This window comes from Heterodontus francisci, chromosome 31 (assembly GCF_036365525.1).
Source record: "Heterodontus francisci isolate sHetFra1 chromosome 31, sHetFra1.hap1, whole genome shotgun sequence".
Classification (NCBI taxonomy): Eukaryota; Metazoa; Chordata; class Chondrichthyes; order Heterodontiformes; family Heterodontidae; genus Heterodontus; species Heterodontus francisci.
In genome coordinates this window covers 29,552,489-29,579,102 of record NC_090401.1, presented here as the reverse complement: position 1 = coordinate 29,579,102, position 26,614 = coordinate 29,552,489, and the positions used below count along the sequence as shown (strand labels likewise).

The window sequence follows — 26,614 nt, the reverse complement described above, 5'->3', positions numbered from 1 at the left end:
TTTTGATGCCAGTGTTCCATTAATTTTTGATGGCCATTTAGTAACTGTTAATTTAAATATCAGCTTAAATACCAGCTTCTTCCAAGGAGTTTCTGTTTACACCATTGAGGAATATGTCTTCACTCCTGCCTGCTTTATACCCATTCTTTTTAATCATTCATGTGATGTGGGCATCACTGATAAGCCCGATGTTTATTGCACAACCTTAATTGCCCCGAGAAGGTGGTGGTGAGCCTTAAACCGCTTGCAGTCCATGTGTTGTAGGTACTTCGATGGTGCTGTTAAGTAGGGAGTTCCAGGATTTTGACTCCGTGATGATGAAGGAATGATGATATAGTTCCAAACCAGAATGGTGCGAGACTTGGAATGGAGCTTGCAGGTGATGGTGTTCCTATGCATCTACGGCCCTTGTCCTTCTAGGTGGCAGAAGTCGAAGATTTGGAAGATGCTGTGGCTGTAGTGCAGATGGTACACACTGCAACTCTGGTGCAAGGAGTGAATGTTTAAAGGGATGGATAGAGTGACAGTCAAGCAGGCTACTTTGTCCGAGATGGCGTGGAGCTTCTTGAGTGTTGTTGGACTGCACTGATTCAGGCAAGTGGATAGTATTCCATCGCCCGTCTGACTTGTGCCTTCTATATGGTGGAACGTTTTAGGGAGTCAGCAAGTGAGATACTCGTCACAAAGTACACACCATCTTACTTGCTCTTGTAACTACTTCCAGGATGTTGGGGAATTCAGCGATGGTAATGCTGTTGAATGTCATGGGGAGGTGGTTAGTCGCACTCTTGTTGGAGATGATCATTGCCTGACACTTGTGTGGCGCGAATGTTACTTGCCACAAGTCTGAATGTTCTCCAGGTCTTGCTGGATGCAGGCACAAACTGCTTTATTATCTGAGGAGTTGTGAATGGTACTGAACATTGTGCAATCATTAGCGAACATCCCTGCATCTGACCTTATAATGGAAGGAAACTTATTGATGAAGCAGCTGAAGCTGGTTAGGCCCAAGGAGCTCCTACACTACAGTGTTATCCTGGGGCTGAGAAGATTGGCCTCCAACAAGCACAATAATTTTTCTTTGTGCTAGGTATGACTTCAGGCAGTGGAGCATTTTCCTCCAATTCCCATTGACTTGAATTTTACTAGGGCTGTTTGATGCTGCATTCTGTCAAATACTGCCTTAATGCCATGGACGATTACTCTCGCCTCACCTCTGTAATTCAGCTCTTTTGTCCATGTTTGGACCAAGGCTGTAATGAGATCTGAGGCCGAGTGGTCCTTGCAGAACACAAACTGAGTATCAGTAAGCAGATTATTGGTCAGTAAGTGCTTGATAGCACTGACCACAACATCTTCCATCACTTTGCATGATGATTGAGAGCAGACTGATGGGTCGGTAATTGGCCGGATTAGATCTGTCCTGCTTTTTGTGGACAGGGCATACCTAAGCAATTTTTCACATTGTCAGATGGATGCTAGTGTTGTAGTTGTAATGGAACAGTTTAGCTAGAGGCGCAGCTGGTTCTGGAGCACACATCTTCAAAACTACAGCCAGAAAGTTGGCAATTCTCACTGTCATTGTTGTATCCATTGTGCTCAGCTGTTTCTTTATCATGTGGAGTGAACCAAATTGTCTGAAGACTAGCTTCTGTGATGGTGGGAACCTCAGGAGCAGGCACTTGGTATGACAGGCTGAGGATGGTTACAAATGCTTCAGCTTTGTCTTTTGCACTGACGTGCTGGACTCCGCCATCATTGAGGATGAGGGTGCTTGTGGAATCACCTCCTGCCATTAGTTTAATTCCCCACTACCATTCATGACAGGATGTGACAGGACTACAGAGCTTTGATCTAATCTGTTGGTTGTGGATTCGCGTGGCTCTGTATAAGATGTTGCTTCCTGTGTTGTAGCTTCACCAGGTTGGCATCTCATTTTTAGGTATGCCTGGTGCTGCTCTTCTACACTCCTCATTGAACCAAAGTTGATCCCCTGGCTTGATGATGGTAGAGTGAGGGTTATGTTTAATCATGTAGTTCCAGATTGTGGTGGAATACAATTCTGCTGGTGATGACTCAGTGTCTCATAGATGCCCAATTTTGAGCTGCTGGATCTATTCTGATTCTATCCCATTCAGCACGGTGGTAATGTCACACAACTTGTTGGAGGCAATCCTCAGTGTGAAGATGGGACTATGTCTCCACAAGGACTGTGTGGTGGTTACTCCTACCAATACTGTCATGGACAGATGCATCTGCGACTGGTAGATCGGTAAGGGCAAGGTCAAGTGAGTTTTTCCCTCTTGCTGGTTCTCTCACCACCTGCCACAGGCCCAGTCTGACAGATATGTCCTTCAGGACTCGGCCAGCTCATTTAGTATAGTGGTGCTACTGAACCAATCTTAATGATGCACATGAAATCCCCCACCCACAGCACATTCTGTGCCCTTTCTGCCCTCCGTGTTTCTTCCAAATGATATTCAATGTGGAGGAGTACAAATTCTTCAGCTGTGAAAAGGCGGTAGGTGATAATCAGAACATTTATTTGCCTATGTTTGACCTGATGCCATGACGACGTTGAGAGGTCCCAGTGCCACACCCTGCCGACTGTATACCACCACGCTGCCACCTCTGCTGAGTCTGCCCTGGCAGGCGGACAGAACTTATCCAAGGATGGTGATGGACGAGTCTGGGACGTTGCCTGAATGGTATGATTGAATATGGCTATGTCAGGCTGTTGCTTGACTAGTCTGTGGGACAACTCTCCCAATTTTGGCACAAGTCCCGCAATGTTAGTAAGCAGGATTTCCCAGTGTTGACTGGGATGGATGTGCCTTTGTTTTGTCTGAATCTGGTGTCTCTGCCAATGCCTGGTGGTCTGTCCTATTAGACTTTAAACCACATTACTGTCAGTATGGGGTCACATACACATCAGACAGGTTAAGGACAGCAGATATTCTTCACTAAAGGACATTAGTGAACTAGATTGTTTTTGATGGCATTCTGGTATTTTCCTGATTGCCATTACTGATGCTAACTCTTAAATTCCAGATTTATTTAATTAACTGAATTTCAATTCCCTCGTTGCCATGGTGGGATTTTTGAGCTCATGTTTCCAGCCTCTGGATGAGTAGTCCAGTAACCTAACTGCAATGCTAGTGTACCCGTAATAAGATATGCACTCAGCTGAACTGAGCCCTTACATGTCAGTGTGTTATGTTAAGTTTGTGAAATGATTAGAGTGAGATTGTGAATAGAAGCCAGGCTGTTGTTCAGGTGGTTTGCACGATCTTTGTGTTTGTTGCGGCATAGAATTTAATCTTTTATTTGGCTAGATCTAGATATGGGCCAAAACAAGAAATGCTGGATTCACTCAGCAGGTCTGGCAGCATCTGTGGAAAGAGAAGCAGAGTTAACGTTTCGGGTCAGTGACCCTTCTTCGGCTCTTTCCACAGATGCTGCCAGACCTGCTGAGTGGTTCCAGCATTTCTTGTTTTTATATGAAAAGCAGGCACATGGTTAAAAAATAAAATATGGGCAGTCAAGAGTATCAAAGGTTTTTTTTTCAGAAATGTTTAAGCAACCCTCTTCGTCTCTTTTCAGCTCAGTAACACTAATGGAAGTCCAAGTTGAAATGTCACTACTTCAGAACTTTCTTGAATATATTTGTAGCTGTTGTTAAAATAACTAATCTAGTATCGTGAGATGCTAACAATCCTTGCAGTGATGTACAAAATACAGGGTTTATATCAAAGAAATGCTTGCGTTTAATTAGTGTCTTATTGCATCTTTCATAAGCAAGTAAAAACAACATTGAGTAAAAAGTAAGTGCTTCACCCTGAAGTGTTGTTTTATTGGTTGGTGGTTTACAGTTGATGTTTTGTACTTCTGGCAACACACAGTTTCTAAACCTTATCATAATAGGATGTGAAATTCCCAGAAATTAAGACTAGTGTACACAAACCAAGCAAACTTCTCCAAAACTATTGCATTCATGAAATGTATGTATACAAGTGCTTTTTTGTTTTACTTTTGATAATCTGTCACTGCTTGCACTCTTTTTTGGCTTGTATGAGTGGACTAAAAAAAAGTCTGCTATATCAGACATGCAGTGGTGGTGCAGGCAGCTTAAATTTTGGGTAATTCTTGCTTTGTGAATAAATGCTTTAGAAGCTGTACAAAGCCCTAGTTAGATCACATTTGGAATACCGTATAAATTTCTGAGCATTGCACCTTAGGATATATTGACCTTGGAATTCATTAGATTCATTAGAACGTTACCTACCTCCAAGGGTTAGATTATGAGGAGAGATTGCATAAATTCGGCTTGTATTCCCTGGAATATAGACGGTCAAGGAGTCAAGATGTTCTAGCAGGGCATTTAGAAAAATTCAAGGTAATTTGGCAGAGTCAACATGGTTTTGTGAAAGGGAAATCATGTTCAACCAATCTATTGGAGTTCTTTGAGGGAGTTACATGTGCTGTGGATAAAGGGGAACTGGTGGATGTATTGTACTTAGATTTCCAGAAGCTATTTGATAAAGTACCACATCAAAGGTTATTGCAGAAAATAAAAGGTCATGGTGTAGGGGGTAACATATTGGCATGGATAGAAGATTGGCTAGCTAAAAGGAAACAATAGACATAAATGGGTCATTTTCTGGTTGGCAAGATGTAATGAGTGGTGTGCCATAGAGATCTGTGCTGGTACCTTAACTTTTTAGAATTTATTTAAATAACTTAGATGAAGGGTATGGTTTCTAAATTTGCTGATGACACAAAGAGAGGTAGGAAAGTAGCGTGTGAAGAGGACATAAAGGGGCTACAAAGGGATATAGATAGGTTAAGTGAGTGGGCAAAGACCTGGCAAATGGAGTATAATATGGTAAAGTGTGACATTGTCCACTTTGGCAGGAAGAATAAAAAAGAAGTATATTATCTAAATGGTGAGAGGTTGCAGAGCTTTGAGATGCAGAGTGATCTGGGTGTCCTAGTGCATGAATCGCAAAAGGTTAGTATGCAGGTATAGCACGTAATTAGGAAAGATAATAGAATGTTATCGTTTATCGCAAGACGTTATGCTTCATATATACAGGGCATTGGTGAGATCACATCTGGGGTACTGTGTACCGTACTGGTCTGCTTTGTTGTGATCCTGTAGTTTTTTTTCTGGAAAATATGTGGTGTGTCTTTGAGGCAACAAAGGATCAGTACTGCTTTAAGAACAAGCAGGCCTTAGGAGTTACCGAGAAGGTGCATTCTTGTTGCTTTGGATACAGCCATTCGGAGATTGCAATTCAAAGGGTAGATTCTCGTTGCCTTGGATACAGCCATGGGAACTGAGCGTTAAGAGATACATTTGTTACAGTTCAATTTTGAACTGGCATATAGTGCAAACAACCCGTTGTAACAGGACACAGACAGCTGGTGTTAGCACCTGAAAGAAGAGCTTTCAGCCATTTAAACTAAAGGAAGAGAATTTAGTCTGTTTATTATCTCAAAATTCTAAAAAAAAGTCAAACCAAAACAGAGATCTCTGATAATTTAAACTGAAGGAAGGGAAGTTAGACTGTGACAATCTTTTATCCCTCAAAAACTCTGAAGTCAGATTGATTCTGTTGAAAGTGTTGCAAGTTGTTGGTTGTTGAAATTCATCACTGGATAAGGAAAGCATCACTTATTGCTGGAATTAGACTACTGACTGTCCTACTGTTGAAGAACCTTTTCTCCCCATCGGACGGCTGTGAGGACTTCAAGCAACATTGGACTGTAAATTTGCAAGGACTCTAAATTTTTTTCTATTTTAAATGTTTATGTCTTAGTGTTGAAGAACTTAGTTTTTTCTACTTAAAACAGTTAATTTGTTGATTTAAAGACATCTGGTTTGGTTAGCCTCATTCGGGGGTTAATAGATGGTACCATTTGGCTTGGTCTTTAATTTGGACAGTTTAAAATAGGCAATCTGTGGAGGGACGGGACTGAATTAACGGTGCGTTTCTCCCATCACAATCAGAATTGTTTATTTTGATTGGGGGCTTTGACTGAAGTGGTCGGTTGTAACACCTTATTTAATGAAGGATGTAAATGCGTTGGAGGCAGTACGGGCAAGGTTTACTAGACTAATACCTGGAATGGACGGGCTGTCTTACGAGGAAAGATTGGACAGGCTAGGTTTGTATCCGCTGGAATTTAGAAGAGTAAGAGGCGACTTGATTGAAACATATAAGATCCTGAGGGTTCTTGACAGGTTGGATGTGGAAAGGATGTTTCCCTTGTGTGAGAATTTAGAACTAGGGGGTCACTGTTTAAAAATAAGGGGTCACCCATTTAAGACAGAGATGAAAAGAAATATTTTCTCTCAGAGTCGTGAGTCTTTGGAATTCTCTTCCTCAAAAGGCGGTGGAAGCACAGTCTTTGAATATTTTTAAGGCAGAGGTGGATAGATTCTTGATAAGCAAGAAGGTGGAAGGTTATCGGGGTAGGTGGAAATATGGAGTAATCAGTTCAGCCATGAACTTATTGAATGGCGGAGCAAGCTCGAAGGGCCATGTGGCCTACTCCTCCTAATTTGTATGTGATTGAGGTTTTAGGATTTTGAAAGTAATTGATAGAATAGATAGAGAGAAATTGTTTCTGCTAATGGAGAGTCTCGGACACGTAACCTTAAAATCAGAGCCAGATCATTCAGAAGAGAATTTAGAAAACACTTCACGCAAAGTGTGGTGGAATTGTAGAACTCTGTCTCACAAAAAGCAGTAGATACTAACTCAATTAATAATCTTAAATCTGAGATTGATAAATTTTTTTGCTAGCCAAGGGTATGAAAGGATATGAAGCTGAGTCAAGTACAGATTAGTCATAATGTCATTGAATGCTGGAATAGGCTTGAAGATTTGAATTCGCTACTCCTGCTTTTATGTTTCGATGCTAAAGTTTTAACTTTTCCCAGTCTCTATTGATACAGGAATATAGGAGCAGGAGTCAGTCACTCAGCTTGTCAGCCTGCTTCGCCATTCAGTTAGATCATGGCTGATCATTTACCTCCACTCCACTTTCCTGCATTATCCCCATATCCCTTGATGTTATTAGTATCCAGATATCTATTGATTTCTGTCTGGAACGTGCTCAATAATTGAGCTTCTTTTGCCTTCTATGTAACCTTTTTTTTCTGTTTTATTCATATGCTTGGTGTCCTAGAATGTAATTTTGAATGTGTTGCAAAAGTCAAGAGCTTAGGTGCAGTGTGCTTAGAGAGGTAATATAGTGTTATCACTGGGATTTCAGTAAAGGAATTGAAGGTTTCATACTGCATAATCTGCCACAGTGGGAAAACTTCTAGCTATGTCCTTGAGTTGCAAAACTTGAGGGTGAAGTAGGCTTGCAGGCTTGGTAGTGTTGGTAGGGAGAAATTGGATGTGATGAATTCGGAATATCACATGAGAAGTGTAATATACAGCATTTAAAGCATGTAGGCCAAAGTGTTATTTATTCTTGTCTCCCTACCCACCCCCCACCAGCCTCCATAACATATTGGTGCACCTAGTGATAACACTGGTATTTTAACTGAAAGCTTTAATGAGAGTCGTGACTGGATGCAGTGGTTAACTTTTCAAAGAACAAAGAACAGTAGAGCACAGGAACAGGCCATTCGGCCCTCCAAACCTGCGCCGATCTTAATGCCTGTCTAAACTAAAACCTTCTGCACTTCCGGGGACCGTATCCCTCTATTCCCATCCTATTCATGAATTTGTCAAGATGCCTCTTAAACGTCGCTATCGTACCTGCTTCCATCACCTCCCCCGGCAGCAGGTTCCAGGTACTCACCACCCTCTGTGTAAAGAACTTGTCTCGCACATCCCCTCTAAACTTTGCCCCTCGCACCTTAAACCTATGTCCCCTAGTAACTGACTCTTCCACCCTGGGAAAAAGCTTCTGACTATCCACTCTGTCCATGCCACTCATAACTTTGTAAACCTCCATCATGTCGCCCCTCCACCTCCGTCGTTCCAGTGAAAACAATCCGAGTTTATCCAGCCTCTCCTCATAGCAAATGCCCTCCAGACCAGGCAACATCCTGGTAAACCTCTTCTGTACCCTCTGCAAAGCCTCCACGTCCTTCTGGTAGTGTGGCGACCAGAATTACACGCAGTATTCCAAGTGTGGCCTAACTAAGGTTCTGTACAGCTGCAGCATGACTTGCCAATTTTTATACTCTATGTCCCGACCGATGAAGGCAAGCATGCCGTATGCCTTCTTGACTACCTTATCCACATGTGTTGCCACTTTCAGTGACCTTTGGACCTGTACGCCCAGATCGCTCTGCCTGTCAATACTCCGAAGGGTTCTGCCATTTACGGTATACTTCCCACCTGTATTAGATCTTCCAAAATACATTACCTCACATTTGTCCGGATTAAACTCCATCTGTCATTTCTCCGCCCAAGTCTCCAACCGATCTATATCCTGCTGTATCCTCTGACAATCCTCATCACTATCCGCAACTCCACCAACCTTTGTGTCGTCCGCAAACTTACTAATCAGACCAGCTACATTTTCCTCCAAATCATTTATATATACTACAAAGAGCAAAGGTCCCAGCACTGATCCCTGCGGAACACCACTAGTCACATCCCTCCATTCAGAAAAGCACCCTTCCACTGCTACCCTCTGTCTTCTGTGACAGAGCCAGTTCTGTATCCATCTTGCCAGCTCACCTCTGATCCCATGTGACTTCACCTTTTGTATCAGTCTGCCATGAGGGACCTTGAAAAGGCTTTACTGAAGTCCATAAAGACAACATCCACTGCCCTTCCTTCATCAATCGTCTTCGTCACTTCCTCAAAAAACTCGATCAAGTTAGTGAGACACGATCTCCCGTTCACAGAACCATGCTGTCTCTCGCTAATAAGTCCATTTGTTTCCAAATGGGAGTAAATCCTGTCCCGAAGAATCCTCTATAATAATTTCCCTACCACTGAAGCAAGGCTCACCGGCCTATAATTTCCTGGATTATCCTTGCTACCCTTCTTAAACAAAAGAACAACATTGGCTGTTCTCCAGTCCTCTGGGACCTCACCTGTAGCCAATGAGGATACAAAGATTTCTGTCAAGGCCCCAGCAATTTCTTCCCTTGCCTCCCTCACTATTCTGGGGTAGATCCCATCAGGCCCTGGGGACTTATCTACCTTGATGCTTTGCAAGATGCCCAACACCACCTCCTTTTTGATAACGACGTGACCCAGACTATCTACACTCCCTTCCCTAGACTCACCATCCATCAAGTCCTTCTCTTTGGTGAATACTGATGCAAAGTGCTCATTTAGTCCCTCGCCCATTTCCTCTGGCTCCACACATAGATTCCCTCCTCTGTCCTTGAGTGGGCCAACCCTTTCCCTGGTTACCCTCTTGCTCTTTATATACGTATAAAAAGCCTTGGGATTCTCCTTAATCCTGTTTGCCAATGACTTTTCATGACCCCTTTTAGCCCTCCTGACTCCTTGCTTAAGTTCCTTCCTACTTTCTTTATATTCCTCAAGGGCTTCGTCCGTTCCCAGCCTTCTAGCCCTTACGAATGCTTCCTTTTTCTTTTTGACAAGGCTCACAATATCCCTCGTTATCCAAGGTTCCCGAAACTTGCCAAACTTATCCTTCTTCCTCACAGGAACATGCCGGTCCTGGATTCTAATCAACTGACGTTTGAAAGACTCCCACATGTCAGATGTTGATTTACCCTCAAACAGCCGCCCCCGATCTAAATTCTTCATTTCCTGCCTCATATTGTTATAATTAATTATAATTTTCGTTTTCAACTAGTATTACTAATAATTTGAAGCAGTTTAGCCTTTTCGTGTGAGCATAATCATCCTCCTTTAACAGAACACTTAAATTACAAGTGAAAAAAATGTTTTGTTTCAGTATAAATTGAAATCTATATTAGAGAAGTTGGTTCTATGAAATTTCTGTCCAATATTTAAAAAACTGGATTTCTGTAGTTTATGTTTTTCTTATAGGGTTTATTCAACCAGGCTGTTCCAGGCTCTCAAACTGTTGTACCCCTGTCTCAGGGTCAGCTAACGGTAAACATTCCATCAACTGCTTCAGTAGTGGCTGGTGCTCCTGTGGTTTCTTCAACCTCTGTCACCACATCAGCGGCAGCAGGGTTACAGAGGCTTGCACAATCCCAGCAGGTGACGGTGGCTCGTACGATTATCAGGCTGAAATGTCAATATTGCCAACGGTTGTTCTCCTCTAAGCCTGAGCTTCTTGAGTACAAGGTAAGAATTTCTGACGCAAGATGATTTAATTTAAATCTTGTATTTCTGTGCACTTTGCAAGGGTAAACTATAATATCGGTGCTCTCGGGATTTGAAGAACATATTGAATCTCTTTTGAAAATGGTAGTAACATTCCAAGTTTGTTGCCTGAGCAATGGGATTCTAGCTTTCCCCCCATTTTTAATGTGCCCATTTATCATCCTTCAGTTTTCGCTTTTGTCAGTTCTGCTGAGCTCGCAACTAATGAGGTGTTGAAGAGCAGAATTTTGGCTCAGTGGATAATAGCACAGCCTGGTCCCAGTTTCAATTGCTTGTCTGTGCTGGATTAGTTAATCTCAATTGAAGCAGAAACGAGGGCTTGATAATGGGGTTGAGTATCTCTGAGCTAAAGAGGGAAAAATCCTTAACCTTGCTGCTTTTAACTTAACCCTGTTGGAAATTGCATCTGATGTCAACTGAGGACAGGATTGTGGTCAACAACGATGGAGCATTTGTTTATTTTCTGTTTTTGATTTGAGATCTTAAATACAACCACTCCATACCTATTAGTTCCGCTGAAGTTGGGGTTTTTTAAAAATTTAGATTCCACAGTAATAAACTCATTAAATTTATGCACCTACTGTTTAGAAATTCAATATCTGAAATCTATCTACATGTTAAATTTCACTTAGCTAAGTATGCTACTTGAACCTCTCTGTATGAGCTGTTCCACTGGATGATCCCATAAGTTGATTAACAGCAGGAAAACCATTGCTGGGAATCAATGCATGAATTTGTCAGTGAAACAGTCTTGAGTGTGTACTTGTGTTTTATTGAAATGAAGGTTAAGAGGAGGTCTGATGACAGTGTTCAGAATTACAAGAGGATGAGGGGAAATCTATTTACAATGTGATTTGGGTAAAATTTAAGGTAATTGCCAAAAGCACAAAAAGAGAAGTTAAAAGATTTTTTTTAAAAAATCTTCGAACCATAGAATGGTTACAGCACAGGAAGCCATTCAATCTGTCATGTCTGTGCTGGCTCTCTGCACGAGCAATTCAGTTTGTCCCAATACCTGCCTTTTCCCGGTAGCCCTGCAAATGTTTTCTCTTCAGCTAATTATCCAATACTCTTGAAAGCCACAATTGAATTTGCCTCCACCATACTCTCAGGCAGTGCATTCCAGACCCTAACCACTTCCTAACTAAAAAAAAGTTTTTCTTAGGTCGCCTTTGGTTCTTTTACCATTCATCTTAAATCTGTGTCCTCCAACTATGGAAACAGTTTCTCCCTATCTACTCAGTCCAGACTGCTCATGATTTTCAATAGCTCTATCAAATTTCCTCACAACCTTTCCTATTCTAAGGAGAACAGCCTCTGCTTCTCCAGAATCTCTTTGTAACTGAATTCCCTCATCCCTGGAATCATTTGTCAACATGGAATGCCCTACCAAAAATGATTGTTGAAGAATCCATGATTGCTTTTAAAAGGCAAGTAGATAAACTTTTGAAAAACAAAAATCCTAAAGTATGTAGGAGCAGGGAATTGGAACTAAGTGCATAGCTCTTTCAGAGAGACAGCATGGGTGTTAGGGACCAAATGACTTCTCCTGAAAACAGTGTATTGAGGATTCTAAAGGGTGAATTTTATGGGTCCCCGAGGGACAGTAATGGAGGCGAGGGGGCCCACTAAATAGATTTGGAAGGTGGAGGGATAGAGTGCCCGATGTCTTGCAATTTAGTTACGGGCGGGGAAGGCCGAGAACAGCCTTCCTGCCCTACGCCAATTAAGGCCCTTATGTCGCCAATTAATGGCCACTTAAGGGTCTCTAACTGCCTGCACCTCAATTTAATGGAAGGCAGAGGGGCCCTCCGCCACGGGGAGATGCTGCCAGAATGGGTTTGGGGGGTTGGTGCCTCCCTTCTTTTGGGGCAATCTAGACTTCCCCCACCCTGTCACCGGAGCCTGCCTGTATGACCCCGACCCCACTTACCTCTCCTGGGGTCTCCGACATCTTAGGTACTGCAGGGCCTCCTGCAGTGCTGGTAGTGGCCACTGCTCCCAATGACGTTGCCAGCACTGCAGAGCTGCTGGCTCTCCGATTGACCGGCAACTCTGGAGGTGGGAGATCGTCTCAGAAAGGGACGGTGTCCCGGACGGCGGGCAGTTAATTGGTTGCATTAATATCTACGAGGGTCCAACAGAGAGCCAAGGCAGGGTCTCCCCTACCTTCCGGCTCGTCGTTGAGACCCCTGTCGCCAGAATAAAATTAAGCCCTGAGATTTATCATTTTAAACTTGTGTTCAAACACCTCATCAAACTTTATAAAAAAATTGAAGACTTAAATTCACAATATTCAAGTAAGGAATTTGTATTTTTGGAATTTAAATTAGGGACCAAGGTTTTTTGATTTTATTGAACCCACTTTATCATAAATGAATCATTTTTACTGTTAAATTAGTTAGATCTGTGCAGTGAACCACATTTTTGTGATACCTTTATTCGATGACCTTTTTACCAGAATGCCAAAGTTACATTTAACTTTCTTCTTCGCACAGGGTAGAATGGTTCAGTTCTGTGGAAAATCTTGTTGTGATGAATACAAGCGGATCAACTCTGTGGTTGCAATATGCGAATACTGTCGGTCAGAAAAGATTGTTAAGGAGACTGTAAAGTTTTCAAGCGTTGACAAGCCATTTTGTAGTGAAGGTAATGGGAGTGTTTTAAAACGGTTGTGGTGCTGAATGAGCAGAACCTTTAACCCTGACATTGCATTAATTTATATGAACAATTTCTAATGAACTATTTTATTCAGTGTGATTTCTACTAAAGCCCCTATGATGGTTGATTTCTTGTTTCTGTGGGTGAAGAAAATGAGGATATTTTCATTTGCACTATGTTCAGAATATGATGAGTTGTCTCCATAGGATCTTCAGAGGTGTTTGAGCTGAAAGAAATACATGTAACCAATGTTCCTTATAAGCTGCGGGGATGCACTTCTGTGCAGCAATCTGGAATATCCCGCACAGTGCATTAAACAGACTGTGCATCACCAACGTTCCTTTTAAGATGCCACATGCATGGCTGTGCAGCAATCTTGAATGTACTGTGCAGTGCAGTAAACAGGCTGTGCATAACAAAAAAAAATTAGAGCGAGCATTGTATATAGCCTGGCATGTAATTGTATGAAAACTGGAGACAAGTACGTTCTTTTAATGCAAGTACAAAAGAACATATGGAATGAGATGCATTTGACCCATCATACATAATCTTTGCAACCTTCCATTTAGAATTTCCATTCTCCCCAAATTATTTAATGTTTCAAATAAAATAAAATACCCTCAAGTAAAATGCCTTGAAAGATAAAATTGGGATTTCTCCCCCATCCCTTGAAGTTAATTGAGAACTTGATGCTTCACTTAAATTATAGTCGAGATTATTTAAGTATTACTTAAATTACTTTAAGTATTAGGAAATATCAGAGGGATGTATGATGGCATTAAGAGAGCTTTTGGGCCAACCGTCAAGAAGATTGCCCCCCCTCAAATCTAAATCAGGGGACACAATCACTGACCAAAGCAAGCAAATGGACCGCTGGGTGGAACACTACCTAGAACTGTACTCCAGAGAAAATGTTGTCACTGAGACCGCCCTCAGTGCAACCCTGTCACTGCCAGTCATAGATGAGCTGGACGAACAGCCAACAAAATCGAAACTCAGTGATGCCATTGATTCTCTAGCCAGCGGAAAAGCCCCTGGGAAGGACGGCGTTACCCCTGAAATCATCAAGAGTGCCAAGCCTGCTATACTTTCAGCTCTGCACGAACTGCTTTGCCTGTGCTGGGATGAGAGAGCAGTACCCCAGGACATGCGCGATGCCAATATCATCATCCTCTATAAGAACAAGGGTGACCGCGGTGACTGCAACAACTACCGTGGAATCTCCCTGCTCAGCATAGTGGGGAAAGTCTTCGCTCATGTCACTTTAAACAGGCTCCAGAAGCTGGCTGAGCGTGTCTATCCTGAGGCACAGTGTGGCTTTCGAGCAGAGAGATCCACCATTGACATGCTGTTCTCCCTTCGCCAGCTGCAGGAGAAATGCCGTGAATAACAGATGCCCCTCTACGTTGCTTTCATTGATCTCACCAAAGCCTTTGACCTCGTCAGCAGAAGTGGTCTCTTCAGACTACTAGAAAAGATTGGATGCCCACCAAAGCTACTAAGTATCATCACCTCATTCCATGACAATATGAAAGGCACAATTCAGCATAGCGGCGCTTCATCAGACCCCTTTCCAATCCTGAGTGGCGTGAAACAGGGCTGTGTTCTCGCACCTACACTGTTTGGGATCTTCTCCCTGCTGCTCTCACATGCATTCAAGTCCTCAGAAGAAGGAATTTTCCTCCACACAAGATCAGATGGCAGGTTGTTCAACCTTTCCCGTCTAAAAGCGAAGACCAAAGTATGGAAAGTCATCATCAGGGAACTCCTCTTTGCTGACGATGCTGCATTAACATCTCACACTGAAGAGTGTCTGCAGAGACTCATTGACAGGTTTGCAGCTGCCTGCAATGAATTTGGCCTAACCATCAGCCTCAAGAAAACGAACATCATGGGACAGGAGGTCAGAAATGCCCCATCTATCAATATCGGAGACCACACTCTGGAAGTGGTTCAAGAGTTCACCTACCTAGGCTCAACTTTCACCAGTAACCCGTCTCTCGATGCAGAATTAAACAAGCGCATGGGAAAGGCTTCCTCTGCTATGTCCAGACTGGCCAAGGGAGTGTGGGAAAATGGCACACTGACACAGAACACAAAAGTCCAAGTGTATCAAGCCTGTGTCCTCAGTACTTTGCTCTACGGCAGTGAGGCCTGGACAACGTATGTCAGCCAAGAGCGACGTCTCAATTCATTCCATCTTTGCTGCCTCCGGAGAATCCTTGGCATCAGGTGGCAGGGCCGTATCTCCAACACAGAAGTCCCCGAGGTGGCCAACATCCCCAGCATATACACCCTACTAAGCCAGCGGCGCCTGAGATGGCTTGGCCATGTGAACCGCATGGAAGATGGCAGGATCCCCAAGGACACATTGTACAGCAAGCTCGTCACTGGTACCAGGCCCACCGGCCGTCCATGGCTCCGCTTTAAAGACGTCTGCAAACGCGACATGAAGTCCTGTGACATTGATCACAAGTCGTGGGAGTCAGTTGCCAGCGATCGTCAGAGCTGGCGTGCAACCATAAAGGCGGGGCTAAAGCGTGGCGAGTCGAAGAGACTTAGCAGTTGGCAGGAAAAAAGACAGAAGCACAAGGAGAGAGCCAACTGTGTAACAGCCCTAACAACCAATTTTATCTGCAGCACCTGTGGAAGAGTCTGTCACTCTAGAATTGACCTTTATAGCCACTCCAGGCGCTGCTGCACAAACCACTGACCACCTCCAGGCACTTACCCATTGTCTCTTGAGACAAGGAGGCCAAAGACGAGACAGAGTTGGATTTATTCTACTGATATTTCCAAGGTCTCTGCAACCTGGATGACATTTCTTTATTTTGCTGCTCCTTTAGTTGAGCTCCCTATCTTTACATTATAAACTATTCTGTAGTCAGGTGATGGAAGGAAGAAATTGAAAGGTAGAGCTAAACTCTGAAGTTAATAAGTAAATGTTCTGGCGAGAGGGATGGAGAATGCCATGAGATGCTATTTGTATCTTGTTTGCATAGAGCTCTGTTGGAACTGTGTAGGAGACCAAAGACAGAGAGGACAAAGGGAGAGCGAAAATTGGTGAGCTAAGGGACGGCCAACCTACTGAGATCAAATATTCAAGTACAAGTGCAGGACTGAATCCTGGAGCCTTGCTGGTTTGCATGTGTTAGTACCACATTAGACAGGACATTTACTCTGAGCCAAATGAAGCACCTAAAACTGATTCAAAACAGGTATGACATCAGTCATATGCAACTGTGCGGATCTCACGAAATAACATTTCGAGAGGGAAAGGAATGAAAATATGGTGAGGTTTGAGATTCAACAAAAAAGAGATAGGCTTGTTTCCTATTCATGAAAATATTAATTTTCTTTGTAAAAGCACACTTTCATTATTTCGTTTGCAGGTTGCAAGCTTCTTTACAAGCATGACTTGGCAAAACGTTGGGGACTTCACTGTAAATCTTGTAGTTCCTGTTCACAGTCTTCAAAACGCTTACTTAACCAGCAGTTTGGGGGAAAAATAGAGGAGTTCTGCAGTGAAGAATGTTTGTCCAAGTTTACTGTGCTGTTTTATCAGGTGGGTAAACTTGCTCATTTATATGTCGTAATTGAGTGACTTTTAATTTTAATTGATATAGGATTGGTTTATCTTTTTCAATTGTGGTTGGTGCTGATAAAATATTTGCTGAACTCTTCCCTGAGTCACTTCAAGTCTTTCAGTACTCAAAACTGTTAGGACTGCGCACAGGCATATTAGAGTGTGGCATCAGTTCTCAGAGGGCATCGAACCTAAAATGGTTAGACAAAGACCCATCTACATATCCAACTTTCATATTTACATTCATTCGGGCAGATTGAAGTGAAAAGCATCAACTATGCATCAGGATTTCAGAGCTGTTCCAGAGAAAACTATTTTCTTCAGGCATGCATATGAGTGTGTGGGGGACTTGAATGGGGTACCAGAAAATTACTGATACCTATGGAGCTGTATATGAGGAAAAGGCTGTAATCAATCATAAAAATCAAGGCTTTAGCATTAACAATATGGAACAGATGTAATGTAAAAGGACTTCTTTGCTCTATGTTACTTTAATCCTTTAGAGTTATTAAAGAAACTAATGGACAATAGCAGCTGCCTTTGATTTTTGTCCAGTGTCTGGATAAATATGTATCATTCCTTTTTGTGCTTCTACCACTAGGTGGCACTCCTGCAAAGTCTGTCTCATTTAGTTTGTCTGCCTGGCATTACAGGGAACTTTATTAAATCTTATTTAAATTACATTTTCTTTTCTATTTAAGCTTATCTTTAAACACAATCCTAATATCCCACAAAATAACAGATTTTAGTCACTGTAAGTATGCGTTCTTGACTATGATCTAAGTAATCAAATAAATATTGCATAACAATTTTGTAGCAGAAGACATTTTCTGAGAGATTTTCCAATATACCCACATATTGAATCTTGATCTCCTGATTTGAGCTGTGAAAGGCTTCCATTCATACAGAATCCAAACTATAGCACTTTATTTATGGTTCATAGCTTAAGGCCCTTGGGCCTCTCTCACTACTTTTCCAAACCCCCTTCCCACAGCAGCTCGCTGTATTCTTTACTTATTAAGCTTACCCTGCCTGGCTGTGCTGCTCTGTTTCCTTTATCCAATCTCTTGTCCTCTAGTCACTCCTCCTTCCCAATCTACCTGCCTTTATTTTGTTGATCCTCTCCTGTTCTCCAGCTGCTCCCACTTGCTCATTACTAGTTTTCCAACTGCTCTCACTTCCCAGCTCCAGCCTCAATCTTGCCAATTCTTGGTGATTGCAGTTATTTTCAAAGCTCTATAAGGGAGGCATTCTGAACAGAATGGGAAAGGGATGGTTTAAAGGGAAGGGATTGGGATGAAATCTATGGCATAGAAGACGAGGCAGGGAATGGAATTGGGGTGCTGAAGGGAAGGTGGAGATGATGGAACTGAGTGCCAGTGTATAATAAAGGGAGCATTAGGAGGAAGAGTGCAGGGTAAGTGCATAAGAGTACAAGATGGAGTGTGGGTATGAGGGGAAACATGTCAAGCAAATGGGCTGGTGCACCATCTTTGCATTGACTTGATTCAGGGATCTTTCCCATCCATGATCTGAAACTTAACTGCATCCTTTCTTGCGTCTTTTACCTCCGTTGCCCATCTCCCCCACAGCTGTCACCCTCTCCAATTTGCATTTGTACTGCCCTAAAGTCATCACCCCAAAACAACCAAGCAACCCTAGCCAGTTTGCTCCTCCCATCCATTGATTGTGCTTACTGCCAGATCACACCCATAACTGGTGCCCCACACAAGCCACCAGAAAATGCAACTAACGAGCCTTCCTTGTCAAGTCATCCCCACCTCCAAACCAAAGGAAAATAAAGGTAATCAGGTGATAGAGATTGTATCAGAAAGGGGGAGAGAAGCAGAAGAGCACACACACTGAGAGAACTGGCAACACTAAGGTGACCAAGTCAGGTAAGAGACCATATGCATCGAGTTAGTGTGAGCTACACAATGGGTGATCTAGTTTTTAAGATACATACTGGTGTAACTTACTGTAACTGGTGAAAGAACACCATCCGCTGTTTGTTAGACCTGCTGTTGTCCATTTAATTCCTGTGACATTTTGCACTGGAAGTTGCTTTAAATCTGAGATCCAAAGTGCATGGTGCCCTTTACAGGGCATCTGAGAACTGTGTGAATTGGAGAAGCAGCTGTGTGTCTCCTTAACCAGTCAGGTTGAACTATCAATGAATAGCATAGAGTCTGAACCAGGCGGTGCAAGTTAGAATAGTGAATTCAATGTCAAATCAAGTTACAAAAAAAGCAAAATCGAGAGAGAGAGGAAAAAGTGAAGAAAAATTTAGTTAATTTTTTTAATAGAATATCTTCAACACAATTAAAATCTGAAGGAATGAGATCCCATCCTTGTAAAAGTTGGTTTTCAGTTCTAGAGAGGTTGTTTGGCAGTAATTATCACGGAATTAAAAGGGGTATTTAGGCTGAAATGGACAAGCCGTAACTTCTTGTGGTGAGTTTAGTCCGTATCTACAACATAAGTACAGGAACATTACGCGCTCAATGCGTTTAAATGAGGAGCCAGATAGCAAGATGCTTTTTTCACAGTTTGCAGAGGAGTGGCACATTTCCAACAGCAGCCTGGATTTTCACATTTAACTGCAGATGTGAGTTCGCCTAGAGTTGCTGTCTGATTTGCACTATTACCCTCACCATTATTTTTACAGTAAATTCTGGCCCATTATATGTAGTTGTATGCAATGCCACTTTCTGACCATGAGAAGGTAGTGATGCATTAAATGTTTACCAGGCATTTCATACCATTCAAAAAGTCAGCAATGAACTTTGTTAGTGACTCACTCTGGTGGGGGAAGGATAATTTTATTTTCTACATTTTCTTTTTGGAGTTTGTGTTTATTACAGAGAGTATTAGGAACAGCTTGAATTGGAAAACTTTCACAGCTCAAATCAGTAGAGATCAAAATTCAGGTATACTGGAAAATCTTAACAATGCAGAGTGCTTTCCAGTACAAAATTGTTACACAATACCCTGTAGTTACTTAGAAACGTAACTTGTAATCAGGCCCGCTGGCTTGAGATGTCTTATTTTGATGGATTGTAGGATTTTTTTTTTTACCTATTCTTTAGGGATCATGCTCACAATTCTGTTTTTTCATGAAAACTGCAAACCAGTGACCTAGATTTGTGGTTTTCGCCATGAAGCCTATGGTGCGAAGTACCCACTTTCTCACGTAATGCATAGGTTATTCCAGCAAGCATGTAATGGAAGCCTTCAGTGTGCTGGGGCAGTATTCAGAAAACTGGTGGAAACAGTGCGAAAATGGCATGTAATCATAGTATTTCTATTATATAAAATATACGAATGACAGCCTTATGGCAAAAAAATTGTCTTGCATTTATGAAGGTATAAACTACTCTCAGGTTATGACGTGGTCAGATTTTTTCCAATTAATTCTGAGGTAAACAGTGAGTATGTAAGCAAATATGCATGTTGCGCTTCGGAAGCCTCATGGTATTCTGTGCAAGAGTTGAGAACTCAAGAAGTAAGGTTGGTTTCCACTGCAGTTTTTGGAGCTGCTGAGGCAGCACTGGCCACGGTTAACCAGTTAGCTAACCAGAGGCAGTTGATTGAAAGTAGCAACTGCGAGGAACTGACTCCAAGAACAAACAGGACTGGAAGTGATGCCACTATAGTTTGTTGTGACATCTGTTCCATTTCATGGTTACTGGGCTGGATAATAAGACTAATTCTTAATAACTGTTCACATATTGCACACTTCTACACGTACCTAGATATTTTTCTGAGCACAGTGACTTAAGTTGCCATTTGGTTTCATGGCACAGACGGCTCTCGAAGCACTCACTCAAATAGATTTTCATCATGGTTGACCCTGGACATTGCATTTCAGTCAACTCTTTGACTGTACCAGATCATATGTATGCCTGAACTGCACACAAGCATACTTTTCAAAAAGGCTACCTGACGGTGATCAGGAGTACCAGGGGAGGCAGTGACTTAGTGGTATTGTCACTGGACTAGTAACGCAGAGACCCAGGGTATTTCTCTGGTGACATGGGTTTGAATCCCGCCACAGCAGACGGTGGAATTTGAATGCAATTAGTAAATCTGGAATTTAAAAAAAAAAGGAGCTTGTCTAATGATCGCCATGAAACTATTGTCGATTGTTGTAAAAACCCATCTGGTTCACTAATGTCCGGCTCCAGAACTGGCCGCGCCCCCAGCCAAGTTGTTCCAGTACAGCTACAACACTGGCATCTGCCCGGCAATGTGGAAAATTGCCCACGTACGTCCTGTACACAAAAAGCAGGACAAGTCCAACCCGGCCAATTACCGTCCAATCAGTCTACTCTGAATAATCAGTAAAGTGATGGAAAGTGTCATCGACAGTGCTATCAAGCGGCACTTGCTTAGCAATAACCTGCTCACTGACACTCAGTTTGGGTTCTGCCAGGGCCACTCAGCTCCTGACCTCATTACAGCCTTGGTTCTAACATGGACAAAAGAGCTGAACTCAAGAGGTGAGGTGAGAGTGACTGCCCTTGACGTCAAGGCAGCATTTGACTGAGTATGGCATCAAGGAGCCCTAGCAAAACTCGAGTCAGTGGGAATCAGGGGAAAACTCTTCTCTGGTTGGAGTCATACCTAGCGCAAAGGAAGATGGTTGTGGTTTTTAGTTTTAGTTTTAGAGATACAGCACTGGAACAGGCCCTTCGGCCCACCGAGTCTGTGCCGACCATCAACCACCCATTTATACTAATCCTACACTAATCCCATATTCCTACCACATCCTCACCTGTCCCTATATTTCCCTACCACCTACCTATACTAGGGGCAATTGCTAATGGCCAATTTACCTATCAACCTGCAAGACTTTGGCATGTGGGAGGAAACCGGAGCACCCGGAGGAAACCCACGCAGACACAGGGAGAACTTGCAAACTCCACACAGGCAGTACCCAGAATTGAACCCAGGTCGCTGGAGCTGTGAGGCTGCGGTGCTAACCACTGTGCCACTGTGTGGTTGTTGGAGGTCAATCATCTGAGCTCCAGGACATCACTGCAGGAGTTCCTCAGAGTAGTGAGCTAAGCCCAACCATCTTCAGCTGCTTCATCATGACCTTCCTTCAATCATAAGGTCAGAAGTGGGGATGTTCGCTGATGATTGCACAATGTTCACCATTCGCAACCCCTTAGATACTGAAGCAGTCAATGCAGAAATGCAGCAAGACCTGGACAATATCCAGGCTTGGGCTAATAAGTGGCAAGTAACATTCCTGCCACACAAGTGCTAGGCAATGACCATCTCCAACAAGAGAGAATCTAACCATCTCCCCTTGACATTCAATGGCATTATCATCGCTGAATCTCCCACTGCCAACATCCTAGGGGTTACCATTGACCAGAAGCTGAACTGGAGTAGCAGGTCAAAGGCTAGGAATCCTGCGGCAAATAACTCACCACCTGACTCCCCAGTGCCTGTCCACCATCTGCAAGGCACAAGTCAGGAGTGTGATGGAATACTGTCCACTTGCCTGGATGGGTGCAGCTCCAACAACACTCGAGGAGCTCGACACCATCCAGGACAAAGCAGCCTGCTTGATTGGCACTCCCTCCACCATCGCACAGTGGCAGCAGTGTATGCCACCTACAAGATGCACTGCAGCAACACACCAAGGCTCCTTTGACAGCACCTTTCAAACCCACGACCTCTACCAACTAGAAGGACGAGGGCAGCAAATGCATGGGAACAACACAACCTGCAAGTTCCCCTCCAAGTCACACTCCATCCTGACTTGGAATTATATCGCCGTTCCTTCACTGTCGTTGGATCAAAATCCTGGAACCTCCTTCCTAACAGCACCTACCTCACATGGACTGCAGCGGTTCAGGAAGGCAGTGCACCACCACCGCCATCTCAAGGGCAATTAGGGAAAGGCAATAAATGCTGGCCTAGCCAGCGACGCCCACTTGCCATGAATGAATTAAAAAAGTACACACTTCAGCTAATTCTTTTCCTTCCCCTCTTCCAAAGCACTTCAAAGCCAATGAATGACTGATTAAGTTTAGTTATTATTTTGTAAGCAAATAAGGCAGCTAATTTGTGTGTAGCAAAGAAATAAATGACAAGGCAGTTTGTTTTGGTGATGTTGAATGAAGCAGGACAGTCATCAGGAGACCGGGAGTGCTCTTGCTTTACAAGAAGTAGTGCTATTCATCTGTCCACCTAGTTTGATTCCTCTGAAGACAGCCCCTCTGACGATAAAGCACTCCTTCAGTACTGCATTGAGGTGTCAGTTGAGATTGTGTTCAAATTCTGGGTGTGTGACCTGAACCCACAACATTGTCATAGTCATTAACTATAGAAGGTGGCTATTTGACCCATTGAGTCCATGCCAGATCTCCATGGAGCAATCCAGTCTGTCCCATTCCCCTGTTCGATCCCCGTAGCCCTGCAAGCTTATTTCCTTCAAGTGCCCGTCCAATTTCCTTTGAAAATTATTGATTGCCTCTGCTTCCACAACCCTTGTGAGCAGCAAGCTCCAGGTCATTACTACTCACTGCGTAAAAATATTCTTCCTCATATTCCCCCTGCATCTCTTGCCCAAAACCTTCATTCTGTGTCCCCTGGTTCTTATAGCATCAGTTAATGGGAACAATTGTTCCTTGTCTTAATTCTCTTAAGCCTGCCATAATCTTGTACGCCTCTATTAAATCTCCCCTCAATCTCCTTTGCTCCAGGGAAAACTGCTGCGACTTTTCAACCTAACCTTGTAACTAAAATCCCCTATTCCTGGAACCTTTCTGGTAAATCTCCTCTGGACCCTCACATCCTTCCTAAAGTGTGGTGATCAGGCAATACTCTAGTTGGGACCTAACTAGAGCTTTATAAAGGTTCAGCATAACTTCCCTGCTTTTGTACTCAATACTTCAATTTATGAAGATCAAGACCCCATGTGCTTTGCTAACCACTCTCGATATGTCCTGCCAACTTCAAAGATCGATGCAATGCAAACCCAGTACCCTCTGTTCTTGCGTTCTTTTAGAACTGTGCCATTAAGTCTATGTTACCTCACCCTATCCCTTCTGCCAAAATGTATCACCTCACACTTTTAAATTTAATAAATTATTAAATTCCATCTGCCAAATGTCTGCCCACTCTGCTGGCCTTTCTAGGTCCTGTTGCAGGTGGTTCGTATCATCCTCACTGTTTGCCTCTCCAAGTTTGGTAGCATTGACAAATGTTGAAATTGTACTCTGAATTCCAAGATCCAGGTCATTTATATATAGCAAAAAAAAAAGTAGTGGTCCTAGTACTGACCCTTGGGGAACACCAGTGTCTACTATCCTCCAGTCTGAAAAACAACCATTTACCACGACTCTCTGTTTTCTGTTATTGAGCCAGTTGTTTATCGAATTGGACATTGACCCTCCTATTCCATGAGCCTCAAATTTGTTAACCAGGCTTTTATGTGGTACGTTATCAAATGCTTTCTTAAAGTCCATATGGACAACATCCACCACATTCCCTTCATCTGCCTTCTCTGTTATTTCATCAAAAAATTCAATTAGATTAGTTCACGCTGGCTTTTCTCAGGTTCTCACGCTAACTCAAACATCTGCAAGTGCCTGTTGATTTTTTTCCGCTGATTGTTTCTAAAACCTTACCCATGTTAAATTAACTGGCCTGTAGTTGCTCGGACTGTCCTTATACCTTTGTCTCCAGTCCTCTGGCACCTCCCCCATATCTAGTGTTACGACCGGGGCGGGAGGAGTGCACTGTTTATTTGATTTCACTTCTCCATGAGTCACAACATATATTTACATTTTTTCCCACTTACCAATACGGTCAATCATAGACTCTTTTTAAACACACCAACTAGGTTTCTTTAATAAACAAAATTATCAGTTTATTATAAAACAAGTCTTGATCAGTAATGAAATAAAGCATAAACACATAGATTGAAATATTAAAGTTCCCTTTTTACCTTAGCCCCTCATATTCTCACACACTTATAAAGGGATTTACATTTTATAGCTCTATTACAAAAAAAAAAGACAAAAAAAGCACTTGGGTTAAATACTTGCTAATTCTTGAAGAAAGGGAAGATATGGAACGATGTCCTTTGTATTGGTCCCAAATGTGTATAGACGGCTGTCACTGGGATCTTTCTAGTTCTTTTCAGGCGATGTTGAAGATCAGTTTGGGTAGGCTTCCGGGAAATGCAGCAACAGAGGTTTCAGACACAGGCCTTACAGGAGGAACGCGACCACTGTTTCAGTCTGCTTCTTACCATTGCTTTTCAGCTCCTCTGCATATGGAAAATTGGCAGGCTATTTCTAAACTGGAACAACCTGGGGTGGTTTGTTCTTCTTGGCAAGTTTTCTCCAACTGTGTTTTTAAACCATTGTCCATATCTTAGCTTACTATCCAAAGTGAAACCATAAACAATGTCACAAGAGGTAAGCATCCTGACCCCTATAAATGTTGACCTATCCCTTCTCTGTAAACGTCTTTCCCCAAGTCAAAACAACCCCTGATGGGTAATTATCTGAAGATAAGTGCCTTCCAGTAATTGTTTGTTTTCAAGCTCAGTCCAAAACCTTCTGGTGACATCCCTTTTAAAAAAAAAACACACACAAAGTTTCAACATCTCTGGAATCTCTTCAGTTTTGAAACACAAATCTTCAAAATTTACCCAAAAAATGGAAGCACTCGTAACACTAGGGAAGATTGGAAGATTATGGCAAGCTCTTGCATTATCTCCACCCCCGCTTCCTTTAGCAACCTGGGATGCAAGCCATCTGGACCAGATGATTTCTCTACCCTCAGCATTGCTGGCCTTTCCAGTACCACCTCATTCTTAATTTTTACAATATCCATTGCCTCTACTCACTCCGCTTCCACTGCTATTTTAGTTTAGTTTTAGAGATACAGCACTGAAACAGGCCCTTCAGCCCACCGCGTCTGTGCCGACCATCAACCACCCATTTATACTAATCCTACACTAATTCCATATTCCTACCACATCCCCACCTGTCCCTATATTTCCCTACCACCTACCTATACTAGGGACAATTGCTAATGGCCAATTTACCTATCAACCTGCAAGTCTTTGGCTTGTGGGAGGAAACTGGAGCACCCTGAGGAAACCCACGCAGACACGGGGAGAACTTGTAAACTCCACACAGGCAGTCCCCAGAATTGAACCCGGGTCGCTGGAGCTGTGAGGCTGCGGTGCTAACCATTGCGCCACTGTGCCGCCCTCTTCCTTAGTAAACGTTGATGCAAAATTCTCTAAGTATTCTAGCCTTGCCCTGTGGCTCTAAGCATATATTACCCACTTTGATCCTAATAGGCCCCATTCCACCTCTTACTACCCACTTACAGTTTACATGCCGGTAGAAAATTTTGGGGTTCCCTTTTATGTTGACTGCCATTCTATTGTCATATTCTCTCTTTGCCAGTTTTATTTTCCTCTTCACCTCCCCTCTCAACTTATTGTATTTGGCCTGACTCTTACTTGAAGAATTCACCTGACAAGCATCTCACACCCTCTTTTGTTGTTTCTTCATAATCTGTATCTCCTTGTCATCCAAGGATCCAGAGGGTTGTGGATGCTCCATTGTTGAATACATTTAAGGCTGGGATAGGCAAATTTTTGGTCTTGGAATCAAGGGGTATGGCAAGTAGGCGGGAAAGTGGAGTTGAATCCTAAGGTCAGCCATGATCGTTTTGAATTGAGGATCAGGCTTGATTGACCATATGGTCTACTGCTGCTCTTATTTCTTGTGCTGTGGTGAGCCCTGTTTTGGTTCCCCTACATTTTGACCTTGGTTGGAATGTACCTAGCCTGTACCTGAAGCATCTCTTGTTTAAAGATTTGTTCTGTTTGATTTTCCTACCAGTCTTTGGTCCCATTTTATCCTGGCTGGATCCCCTCTCATTGCATTGAAATTAGTCCTCTTTCAATCTAGCTGGTCTATCTTAGATTGTTTCATGCTTTTCTGCATTACGAGTCTAAACCTTATGATACAATATCACTCTTGCCCAAGTGCTACCCCACAGACAC

General features: G+C 42.8%; 1 protein-coding gene across 6 annotated transcripts in view; it reads left to right on the top strand.

Annotated features, from left to right (window-relative positions):
• zmym4.1 (zinc finger MYM-type containing 4, tandem duplicate 1) overlaps positions 1-26,614 on the top strand; it is a 276,696-nt gene that overhangs the window by 208,275 nt on the left and 41,807 nt on the right. For all 6 annotated transcript variants that reach the window (XM_068011207.1, XM_068011208.1, XM_068011206.1 and 3 more), the window contains 3 exons: positions 10,011-10,274; positions 12,812-12,962; positions 16,367-16,539. In XM_068011207.1, coding sequence (XP_067867308.1) covers positions 10,011-10,274; positions 12,812-12,962; positions 16,367-16,539 — 588 coding nt within the window. The remainder of the gene's footprint in view (positions 1-10,010; positions 10,275-12,811; positions 12,963-16,366; positions 16,540-26,614) is intronic.